The 12,389-nt window shown below is 37.5% G+C and overlaps 1 protein-coding gene across 5 annotated transcripts in view; it reads right to left on the minus strand.

Moving 5' to 3' along the window:
• dlgap1b (DLG associated protein 1b) overlaps positions 1-12,389 on the minus strand; it is a 132,546-nt gene that overhangs the window by 19,178 nt on the left and 100,979 nt on the right. For all 5 annotated transcript variants that reach the window (XM_089125570.1, XM_089125571.1, XM_089125572.1 and 2 more), the window contains exons 7-8: positions 1,431-1,816; positions 80-162 (exon numbers count right to left, since the gene is read on the minus strand). In XM_089125570.1, the coding sequence (XP_088981696.1) occupies positions 80-162; positions 1,431-1,816 (469 nt within the window). The remainder of the gene's footprint in view (positions 1-79; positions 163-1,430; positions 1,817-12,389) is intronic.

Here is a 12,389-nt window from a genome sequence, read left to right on the forward strand (position 1 = left end):
ACGGAATATGCTGCTACCGGTGTGTGTGTGTGTGTGTGTGTGTGTGAGAGAGTGAGTGAGTGGGTGAAGATAAACTTACCTACTCTCCTCTTCTACTTGAATGCCGACAGACTGAAACTTGCAGTGCACTTCTGATTGGCTGGTTTCCTCAGGACCGTCAACCTTAACACAGACACACACACACACATTCAATATGGAGGCTGGGTGTCTACATTACATTTTGAATTGTTTTTGTTTAATGTAATGCTGTACATTTGTTGTTGTTTGTACTTGAGGCCTTCTTAAAGCTACACTGTGTAACTCTTTTAGTTCATTCTTAGCTAAAACACTTAGTTCGTTCAAAAATATATGTGCTCATTAATGTATATTTATTTCGTTCAAGTAATAACGTATTCTCGTGAGTGTATAATATGCCATTGAAAATACATACGGGTAAGGGATTCTAATGTTGGTCGCCATGTTGCCCCTCCATCTTGAAAGTACATTAGCCAAAGAGGGACATACCCGTTAATTCAAGCTTCGCCTTTCGCGTTTACGTTTGAGTTAACACTCATGGACGAGGTCGAACTGGAAGCCATGTTAATCTTGGACTACATTGGCCACCGTAGGAGTTAAAACGAAATCGGAATTGAGGGGAACAGAAACTAATATTCACTGGATGGTCATATACCTTTTCACCGCTAGATGGGGGTAAAAATCACACAGTGTAGCTTTAAAGGGTCCTTTGTGAATATTTTAGTATCAAATGATGTAGGTGTAAAGCAAGAAGTGATTAGAAATGTGCAAATTGCATAATTTATTGATGCATACTCAATAATAATCAGATAATGTGCTGCAGATAAAAAGAATGTGTTCCCAAACTTAGTACGCAACCTACCTAGACACCATATTTGGGTTTCATAGCATGTAAAATACGGGCGCATACTCAATAACTAGAGAATATACTGCAGACAATGGATGTGCTCATAAAAATGCTCATAAAAGTATGCTGCCTATCTAGACAACATTCATTGGGTATCACTGTGTATTACATAGATGGCTACTCAATAATCAGATAATATACTGCTGATTATTAATGACTAGACAGGATTTATGGGCATAGTACAGATACTAAATAAAGAGCATACTAAGTATATACTGTAAATAATGCCTGGCTGAATCTGGATCATACTAATCTTACAAGTTTTGCCAAATCTTTGTGTGGCAGAAATAGTAAGAGAAGTACACTATTCAGAAGGTTTTGAGAGACAGTATTTTTATACATACACAAGTAGTGTGTTGCTTACTTTCTTTTCTTGTAAACTGAAGTCTTGTAAACACTGCTGTGGTTATGCTCATATTTAACTCTCTGTTTTGTGTTTTCTTTGTTAGTTTAATATTGCTAGTCTGTAACCCTATAGGCAACGCAGATGTGATTGTGTGTGGCCAACCTGTATCCCTATGGACAGGCACTTCCTGAGGGCGTCTTTCTTAGCGTCCTGTGCGATGTGTGTTACGCTGGTGGCGCTGGCTGTGGTGATGGTGATGGTGCTGTTGGTCACATGCTGGCTGGCTGGGCCGTGGACTTGAGCGTTCGCTGCCTCAATGGCTGCCGTCAGGGCCTTCATGCTATCGATGCTCTCAGTGGAGTTGCTGAGGCCCGACTGGACCGCTGCTAAGGCCCGGTTTGAAGGGCCAGCACCGGTGAGCTCATTGTAGGCATCCTGTGCTGACTCTGTGCTGCTCTGGGCTGTTATAGAGATGTATGGTCTGGTGGGTGTTGACCTGGGTGGGACCGGGGGCGGAGTTTTCTTGTAGGTTGTTATACATGATGATACTGTGGAGTAGGAGGAAGTGATGGGTTTACTAAGTGACACAACTAAGTAGCGCATTCATCAATTGACAATTTAGTTAAACGTATTCAATAGTCAAAATACAACAAGATAATAATCGCAGGTTCATGATCTGAAAGCGGACAAAAAGACGTGGAAGTAAATTTAGAGTACCATGGACCTATTCGAAGTACTATAGAGAACAATACAATAGAATACATGCACGTCAGAGATGAGTAGAATACAGCAAAACGGAGTCAAGTTCAGTCAAGTTGATGGGATAAGGATAAAGTTGCATACAGCAAAATAGAGTAGAACAACATCGGGAAGAAGAGAATAAAGTACAGTATAACAGAGACAATAAAGTTGAGAAGATTATAATTAAGTAAACCGGCATATAATAGTATAGAGTTAAAGTAAAACAGAATTCAGTAACATAATAGAACATAATAAAGTTGAGAAGATTATAATTAAGTAAACTGTATAGAGTTAAAGTAAAACAGAATTCAGTAACATAATAGAACATAATAAAGTTGAGACGATTATAATTAAGTAGACTGGCATATAATAGTATAGAGTTAAAGTAAAACAGAATTCAGCAACATAATAAAACATAATAAAGTTGAGATGATTAAGTAGACTGGCATATAATAGTATAGAGTTAAAGTAAAACAGAATTCAGTAACATAACAGACCATAATAAAGTTGAGAAGATTATAATTAAGTAAACTGGAATATAATAGTATAGAGTTAAAGTAAAACAGAATTCAGTAACATTATAGAACATAATAAAGTTGAGAAGATTATAATTAAGTAAACTGGCATATAATAGTATAGAGTTAAAGTAAAACAGAATTCAGTAACACAATAGAACATAATAAAGTTGAGAAGATTATAATTAAGTAGACTGGCATAGGATAGAGTTAAAGTAAAACAGAATTCAGTAACATAATATAACATAATAAAGTTGAGAAGATTATAATTAAGTAAACTGTATAGAGTTAAAGTAAAACAGAATTCAGTAACATAATATAACATAATAAAGTTGAGAAGATTATAATTAAGTAGAATGGCATATAATAGTATAGAGTTAAAGTAAAACAGAATTCAGTAACATAATAGAACATAATAAAGTTGAGAAGATTATAATTAAGTAAACTGTATAGAGTTAAAGTAAAACAGAATTCAGTAACATAATAGAACATAATAAAGTTGAGTAAAGTTGAACACAGTTGAATAACTGCAGAGTTGAGCAGAAATAAGTTACAGTAGAATGAATTAGAATAAACTTTAGTTCAGTACATTAGAGTACAATGAAGTTGAGCCAAGGAGAACAGAGTAGTATAGCAGAAAAGAGTAGAACAAGGTTGAGTAAAGGAGAATAAAGTACAGTGGAGTAGCAACATATAAGAGTTGAACATATTAAAGTTGAGAAGAATAGCTAAAAGTAACCTAAAATATAATAGATTGGGGTTGAGTATTGAGTAGAGTTTGAATAGAGTGGAGAATAAAGTACAATAACGTTTTGTACAGTAGAATAGACTGGCGTTTAACAGTAGAGTTAAATTAAAACAAAATTCAGTAACGTTGAGAAGAATAGCCTAAAGTAACCTAGAATATAATAGAATGGGGTTGAGTATTGAGTAGAGTTTGAATAGAGTAGAGAATAAAGTACAACAACAACGTTTTGTACATTAGAATAGACTGACGTATAATAGTATAAAGTAACAGAACATCATTTAATGACGTAGAGCAGAGTAAAGATAACAGTAGAATTACACTTTTGAACAAGTACAACAGAGTTGAGTGAGAGAGAACATAGTGAAGTAGAGTAGAATCTAATACCATAGAGTTGCATAAACCAGAATAGCGAATGGAAGTTGAGTATAAAAACAAATAGAGCACATTAGAATAGAATTGAGTAGAATAAAGCATAAACAAGTATAACAATGCTAGCTAAGCATTTTAATGTCAGAGTAAGGTAGAGTACAGCAGTGTAGAGTTGCAGAGTAAAACTACAACAGGAGTTTGGCATTACTGTCCCAAAATCATCCATCTATTTCTGCTCTCTCTGTTCTTCCTGCCTGTATTGCTCAGAATAGCACAGCTGCTGGAGGAGACTAAACACTGTGTGTGTGTGTGTGTGTGTGTGTGTGTGTGTGTGTGTGTGTGTGTGTGTGTGTGTGTGTGTGTGTGTGTGTGTGTGTGTGTGTGTGTGTGTGTGTGTGCTCAGAGACTAAACAGTGGCAGTCCATTTTCTTACAGCTCCCTCATTTCCTGCTTTTGGCAGGAGCAGGTTAGCGCAGGCCCAGACGCAAACACACACACACACACACACACACATTACTCCTGGACACATGAAGGGAACGGATTAGATCGGAAGATCTCTCTTTTGCTTTATGACATCTGAGTGTACGAGAGTGCTTGTGTCTGTTTTAGATTATACCACTGTAAGAAGATCATGCTCCGTGTTTTAACAGCTCTCTCTCTCTCTCTCTCTCTCTCTCTCTCTCTCTCTCTCTCTCTCTCTCTCTCTCTCTCTCTCACACACACACACAGAGAAGAGATGTGGAACAGGTTTGTGACTGCTCCGTGTGTCTGAATCTATGTAAACTGGGTCACAGTGCATGCAGAAAGTAGGCCAGGCTTTCTCTTTAAATTATTACAGCAACCGAGCCAGGCACTGTGTGTGCTTGTTCTCACCTGTGTGTATGAGTCTGTGTCATGTGTCAAGCATGTATGTGTGTGTTCTCTGACCCACCCAGTCCTGCGGTTTATTTCTAAAGCCTTTCCTCTCTCTCATGCTCGCTCTCTCTTTCTACGTGACAAAGGCAAACCACAGGTCAAATAGCCCAAAACATCCAGCCACCTGGAGCCCTTTAAAATACAGATGTAAGTTTCCAAGCTAAAAACTTTTTTTTTTTTTTGTCTTATCACACAATAGTAATAGCCTTGAGAATCTCATTGTCAAATATAAATATTCTTCCTGTCTTTGTTTAAATAGATGAATACAAATATAAGTGTAAACTAACATAAATGCACACTACCGTGCCACAGTTTGGGTTATAATATTTAAAAATGCTTTTATAAGAAATCACATATGCTCATAATGAGTTTATTAGAATACAGTGAATATTATTATAATTTAAAATGACCATTTTCTATTTTAATATATTTGAAAATGAAATAAATAAAACATACTATGCTGAATTAGTGATCAAGAATATATATATATATATTTTATCTTTTCTTTTCAATGTTGACAACTTTTGTGCTGCTCCATTTTTTTGTGGAAATTATTATATTGCAGGATTCTCCGATGAAGAAATTATACATTATACTGTCTGTCACTTTTGATCAATTTAATGCATCCTCCCTGAATAAAGGTATTAATTTCTTTAAAAACTGAACCCAAACTTTTTAATGGTAGTCTTATATACGTAAATACAAAAAAAAAAAAAACATAAACATGCACAAAAGTTGTGTTTTCATGTTTTATGGGGACTTTCTATGGACGTAATGATTTTTATACTGTACAAACTGTATATTCTGTCACCTAACCCTAAACCTGCCCATCACAGAACACTTTCTGCATTTTAATATTTTCAAGAAACAGCACTTATAGTGTGATTTATAAGCCGTTTTCCTCAAGGGAAACAAAAAAAAATGTCCTCACAAGGACAAGGATTTTGGATAATGCCATCCTTGTGGGGACATTTTGTCCCCATCACGTAGGTTTTACAAGGACACACACACACACACACACACACACTCATGCCCCATCTGCACAAAAGCATGCCAGGAAGGTCAACGGGTTGTCTGGACTCCACAAAGTGAAGAGGAAGTCAGTTGCCAGAGAGCTGTCAAAGTCTTTTTAGAGGCCAAGACGTCTCAAAATGTGTGTTTTTCTAACATGGGCAACCTCAGTATGATATATTCTCAAACACCAGATGTGTAGGACACGTCCAAAATGACTTTTTATTTTGCACACACGCGCACACAAAAAAAGGCAGGGAATAAAAACAAGTCATGCCATGTTAGCGGCATTACTGACTACCTCACAGTTTCCACGGATACACTTTGATGTTTGGATCATGGAAGAGTCACGCCTCCACACACACACACACGCTCTCAAGGCCATCGTGTTTATCCAACAGTTGGGAAGTGGAGTGTGATAGAGAATTCCTGAACTCCAGCAGGCAGGAACGGAGAAAGAAAAACTCCCCGAAAATGCTTTCGTCCAACTTTCTCTCAACATCTGCCGCTCGTCTAACACAATCCGAGCGCCACTGCGAACAAATGCAGCGACTGACTGGGGTTCGGGATTGGAGTTAAACTCTCTCGGAAAGTTCAGATCAAATCTGAGAGCGAGCGATGCGAAAACTAAACCGCACGCACGCACGCTATAGCTTTGCAGCGATTCAGCCTGTTGGTTGAACATTAATTGGCTGAGTTCTTGGCCGATAAAGTGTTTCTCATTTCAAAAGAGAGAAAGAACGAGCGAGAGGTTAAAGAGGAGGAGGAGAGGGACTCTGTGAATGACAAAACCCCTTTTGGCCCCCGGCCCACAAACTCCTCTTTGTGAGGCACTTCAAACGAGCGGCCGGCGGAGGAGTGTGAATGGTGAATCTCCTGGCTAAAAAACACACTACCCCCCGCCCGGGCCAGAGCTGTATCAAAGACGTCCCCTGCTCAACCCCCTCCCTCCATCATCCATTCATTCCTTCTTTTCGGCTCCTTCCCTGCCCGGAGAAACTCCCCTTTCAGCCTCATGCTTCATTAGGAGGGGAGATTGAACGCACCTCTGGGCATTATGACGTCTGGACGCGGACGAGAGCGACGTGAGTGTGTGTGTGCGCTTGTGTGGGAGCGACAAAAACGATAAAACTTATTCAAACAGGTTAGTTGGGCTCCCTCTAGCAGATGCCGAGGGAATTATCACAAAACACAAAGAGCTATAAAGCCAGAGGAGGGGCCGCAGTGTGTTTTTGTGTGTGTGTGTGTGAGCAGGCCAGGGTGCAGAATGACAGTTCGGCCCAGCTGCCGTGTGTTTAGAAAGGGGCTGGTCACCGTTCGTCTTTCTCTCTGTCCCTTGCTCTCTTTTTTCCAAAGCCAGCTGGAGTCCTTTGTGATAGTGTAGCCGTGGAAACAAGGAGGAACATGAAATCCGTGGCCTTTCTATAAAACAGCGTGTGCGTGTAAAAAAAACTAAACAAAGATAGAGATAAAAACAGACCAGCCAGTATTGAACAACAAAAAAAGCTCTTCTTTTTTTTTTTATATGCAGTGCTGACTGCTTACTGTAAACCGTGTGAGTGGATGTGTTTACTAACAGTGTGCCTGGCCTAGTTTTGCTTGTTCTAAGTTCATACACATGGCCAGTTTCCCCGGAGCTGTCAATCAGTGACAAACACACCCTTGCACGCTTACAAACAAACACACACACGCATGCGCTAACACTCGGCCGACAGGTGACACATTGAATGTCATAATCTAGTTCAAAGGAGGAATAAAACACAGACTAGACAGTTGATGGCGGTTCAAGGTAAGTATGAGATTATATATGTGCCGTGGTTTATAAAATAAAATTAAATAAAATTAAATAAAATTAAATAAAATTAAATAAAATTAAATAAAATTAAATTAAATTAAATTAAATTAAATTAAATTAAATTAAATTAAATTAAATTAAATTAAATTAAATTAAATTAAATTAAATTAAATTAAATTAAATCTGAATGCCAAAATGTTTATAATTTTGTTACATTATTAATTTATTAAAACAAATTATTTAAAAAAATGAATTATTAAAAAATACACAAAAAAACAATTGAATGCAAAATAATAAAACAAAATAAGTAGCATTCTTTCTTAATTTAAAAATACACAAAAAAATAAAACATTTTATTTTCTAAATGCAAAAGTAATGAGCTTTGGAACCTTAACTTTTCTCTTCAATGTTAATGGGAGTAGGAATCTGCAGGGCTGCAAGATCTTAACTTAGGTGATGAATATCTTTCTCTCTAGTCTGTAAAGACAGACATGCCCTGGAGGAGGACAAGACAGGCAGGGATGAATGAGGGGACACACACACACACACACACAGTAAAAGAGGATGAGATTAGTTTTAGCGGCCCATTTGCTTTAGTTCCTGTCAAGCATTCCTGACACCAGTCAAAGTGAGAACACACACACACACACACACACACCAAAACCATTCTGAACTATAGGATACACAAAGACACAATAAAACCGCGAGACACATTCAACTTGACAGAAGTCTAAAATTATCATTTAATACACACGCACACTCCTGACACAAAAATGATCTCTGCCTTTACACTCCCTAATCAGTCTACATACCTGTCTGATTACACATCTCACCAGTTGTGTGTTTGTGTGTTTGTATAAGGATACATGCATCCTGCATTGCTCTCTTCCAGGAATGAAACCCAACTGACAGGAAGATACACACGCATTATGCACCTAGCTATCTAAATATGAGACATACAATAGAATAAATAAATACTAAAAAAAGCTCATTATATTTAGTAAATCAAAGACCAAACAAATAATTTAATAAATTATATTACTTTACTAATTATATATATATATACTGTGTATATAATTTATATGTTGAAATACCTAATACAATGTATATATATAAAATTATTTTTAAAAACTTACCTAAAACTAAATATTCATATACATTTTTATATTAAAATATTTATATTTATTGAGTAAATATAGTAATTTATTTAGTAATTATATTTTAAAGAAATGTAAAATATTATATAAATGGAGTAATATATTTATATATATATACTGTGTATATATATATATATATATATATATATAAAATATATAGTATTACATGTTAATTTTATTGTTAAATAATTATATCATTATTGTTATTACATGTTTTAATTAAGAAATATTTTAAATGTATTTTGAATTATTAAAAATAACTAATTAATATATTATTTTAAATAGATAGATAGATAGATAGATAGATAGATAGATAGATAGATAGATAGATAGATAGATAGATAGATAGATAGATAGATAGATAGATAGATAGATAGATAGATAGATAGCTATAAAAGCAGCTATGGAATGTCCGAACTGAGTGTGTGTTTGTGTTCATTTGAAGGTCTTTAGGTCGAGATCTTGTACATCTCAAGAGGTCAGAGGCCTGACACTTGCATTTACATCTAAATACAAAGGAATGTGGTCAAAAGTTCACACCCCGACTTATATATAATGCAGCACACCCAACACACAACTCATGAGATGAGCCATGAATGAATTCAAATGAATGTACTGTCACCTGAGCAGCAGTCCTGATTTTAATCTAACCAACTTTCCAGCTTCACCTATCTCTCTTTCCTTCATTCTTTCCCCCCACTCCCCATCCCTCGCTCTGCGGTTTGTTCTCTTTATGCTTTGTGTCTCCAGGTTTGACCTCTGACCCCTGGTATCCTGCGAGGGGTGGGGGGAGAGCCCACTTGTGTGTGGCGGAGAAATGTGTGTAGTTTTTGTGAAGAGTGTGTTAGTGCTGGTTTAGGGTTATTCCGAGATTGAAGTAGTCTTTAGGAGACTTAAGAGACCCCTGACACTCACACACACACACACACACACACAGGGGGTTGGGGGTGAGTGGGCAAGAATGCAAGGAACAAACGAGGAGCCCAGCAGGAGTGCAGGAATGCAATGCATTGTGTTACAAAGACTTCCTAAACTACTAAAGTAGAACCTCTCTCTCTCACACACACACACACACACACACATACACATTCACACACACACACACACACCTCTTCCTATGAACTCATATAGAGTCAATCCAAATGGCATGTTGTAATTTTTGGCTTTTCATAAATGCATGTTTCGAGACTTTAGCACCAAAGAGATATATGCCATTAAAGGACCCTCCCAAAACATTTAGGGGCAAACACACACACACACACACACACTGAGGACCCTTTCTGAAAAAGTAGAGATGGTCTGTAATTAAGGTTTGCCCCACCCTCGCAGTGAAAACCTAAACCATTCAACATACTCTCTCTCTCACACACACACACACACACACACACACACACAGGAGAGGAGAAGAGAGGAGAGGAGAGAGGAGAGGAGAGAAAGATACAGGAGTTTCCTGTGACAGGATCATGTCAACAACCGCACTTCCTTTCTGTGTGGCCTGAATCAAAGCATAGCGATTCTCAAAGAGAAGCCGTTAAGTTGTAATTACGTAAAGTGCACGGCCATCAAACAGTCAGGAGAACTCAGAATCACTCTCCAAAAACAGACTTAGATGCCACTCGTTTCAGGAGAGAGAAAAAAAAGTCTTCTTCTAATATTCAGTGTGTTTTTGTAAGACTAAAACGCATGTTAAATCAGGTAATGAACAGATAATTGACATTGTGACACTGACAGACCACATTCAGCTATAGATTTTGCAAGTGAACAGACTTAAAGGGATAGTTCACCCCGAAACGGAAATTCTGTCATCATTTACTCACCATCAAGTTGTTCCAACACTGTGGGAATTGTTTTTCTTTTTTGCTTAACACAAAGGAAGATATTTTGAAGAATGTGGGTAATTAAACAGTTGATGAAAGCCATTGACTTCCATTTTTTTCATAGTAGTATTTAGTTACCGACATTCCAATATCTTCTTTTATTGTTCCTTGAGGGTGAGGAAATAATATGACAGAATTGTCATTTTTGAGTGAACTATCCCTTTAAAGCTCCAGCATGTGTCAGAAAGTGTAATTGTGTACCTATCGCCACCTACAGGAGGAAAATAAAACACCTCAAAGTTAATATCACAGCTGACACCACATTTATCTTTACACACCAGTCTTCAGTGTCACACGATCCTTCAGAAATCATTTTAATATGCTGATTTGGTGCTCAAGAAACATTTCTAATAATTACCAATTTTGAAAAAAATAATATTTCTGTGGAAACTGTGACATTTTATTATTTTATTTATTAGTGCCTTTATTGTCTTTTGATCAACTTCTCTCATATACGTACAAAATATTGCATATGTATGTATTATGTTACGTACATCAACTTTTTAAAATTTATCAATTTAAATTGAGGAAATAAGCCACACATATACATATATATATATATATATATATATATATATATATATATATGGCTTATTTCCTCAATTTAAATTGATGATAAATTTTAAAAAGTTGATGTACGTACACAATATATATATATATATATATACACTCACCGGCCACTTTATTAGGTACACCTGTCCAACTGCTCGTTAACACTTAATTTCTAAGCAGCCAATCACATGGCGGCAACTCAGTGCATTTAGGCATGTAGACATGGTCAAGACAATCTCCTGCAGTTCAAACCGAGCATCAGTATGGGGAAGAAAGGTGATTTTTTGAGTGACTTTGAACGTGGCATGATTGTTGGTGCCAGAAGGGCTGGTCTGAGTATTTCAGAAACTGCTAATCTACTGGGATTTTCACGCACAACCATCTCTAGGGTTTACAGAGAATGGTCCGAAAAAGAAAAAACATCCAGTGAGCGGCAGTTCTGTGGGCGGAAATGCCTTGTTGATGCCAGAGGTCAGAGGAGAATGGCCAGACTGGTTCGAGCTGATAGAAGGGCAACAGTGACTCAAATAACCACCCGTTACAACCAAGGTGGGCAGAAGAGCATCTCTGAACACACAGTACGTCGAACTTTGAGGCAGATGGGCTACAGCAGCAGAAGACCACACCGGGTGCCACTCCTTTCAGCTAAGAACAGGAAACTGAGGCTACAATTTGCACAAGCTCATCGAAATTGGACAATAGAAGATTGGAAAAACGTTGCCTGGTCTGATGAGTCTCGATTTCTGCTGCGACATTCGGATGGTAGGGTCAGAATTTGGCGTCTACAACATGAAAGCATGGATCCATCCTGCCTTGTGTCAACGGTTCAGGCTGGTGGTGGTGGTGTCATGGTGTGGGGAATATTTTCTTGGCACTCTTTGGGCCCCTTGGTACCAATTGAGCATCGTTGCAACGCCACAGCCTACCTGAGTATTGTTGCTGACCATGTCCATCCCTTTATGACCACAATGTACCCAACTTCTGATGGCTACTTTCAGCAGGATAATGCGCCATGTCATAAAGCTGGAATCATCTCAGACTGGTTTCTTGAACATGACAATGAGTTCGCTGTACTCAAATGGCCTCCACAGTCACCAGATCTCAATCCAATAGAGCATCTTTGGGATGTGGTGGAACGGGAGATTCGCATCATGGATGTGCAGCCGACAAATCTGCGGCAACTGTGTGATGTCATCATGTCAATATGGACCAAACTCCCTGAGGAATGCTTCCAGCACCTTGTTGAATCTATGCCACGAAGAATTGAGGCAGTTCTGAAGGCAAAAGGGGGTCCAACCCGTTACTAGCATGGGGTACCTAATAAAGTGGCCGGTGAGTGTATATATATATATATATATATATATATATATATATATATATATATATATATATATATATATATATATATAAGATTACTCTTACATATATTTGGGACTAAAAT

The sequence above is a fragment of the Pimephales promelas genome, chromosome 22, assembly GCF_988280905.1.
Source record: "Pimephales promelas chromosome 22, fPimPro1.hap1.1, whole genome shotgun sequence".
NCBI lineage: Eukaryota > Metazoa > Chordata > Actinopteri > Cypriniformes > Leuciscidae > Pimephales > Pimephales promelas.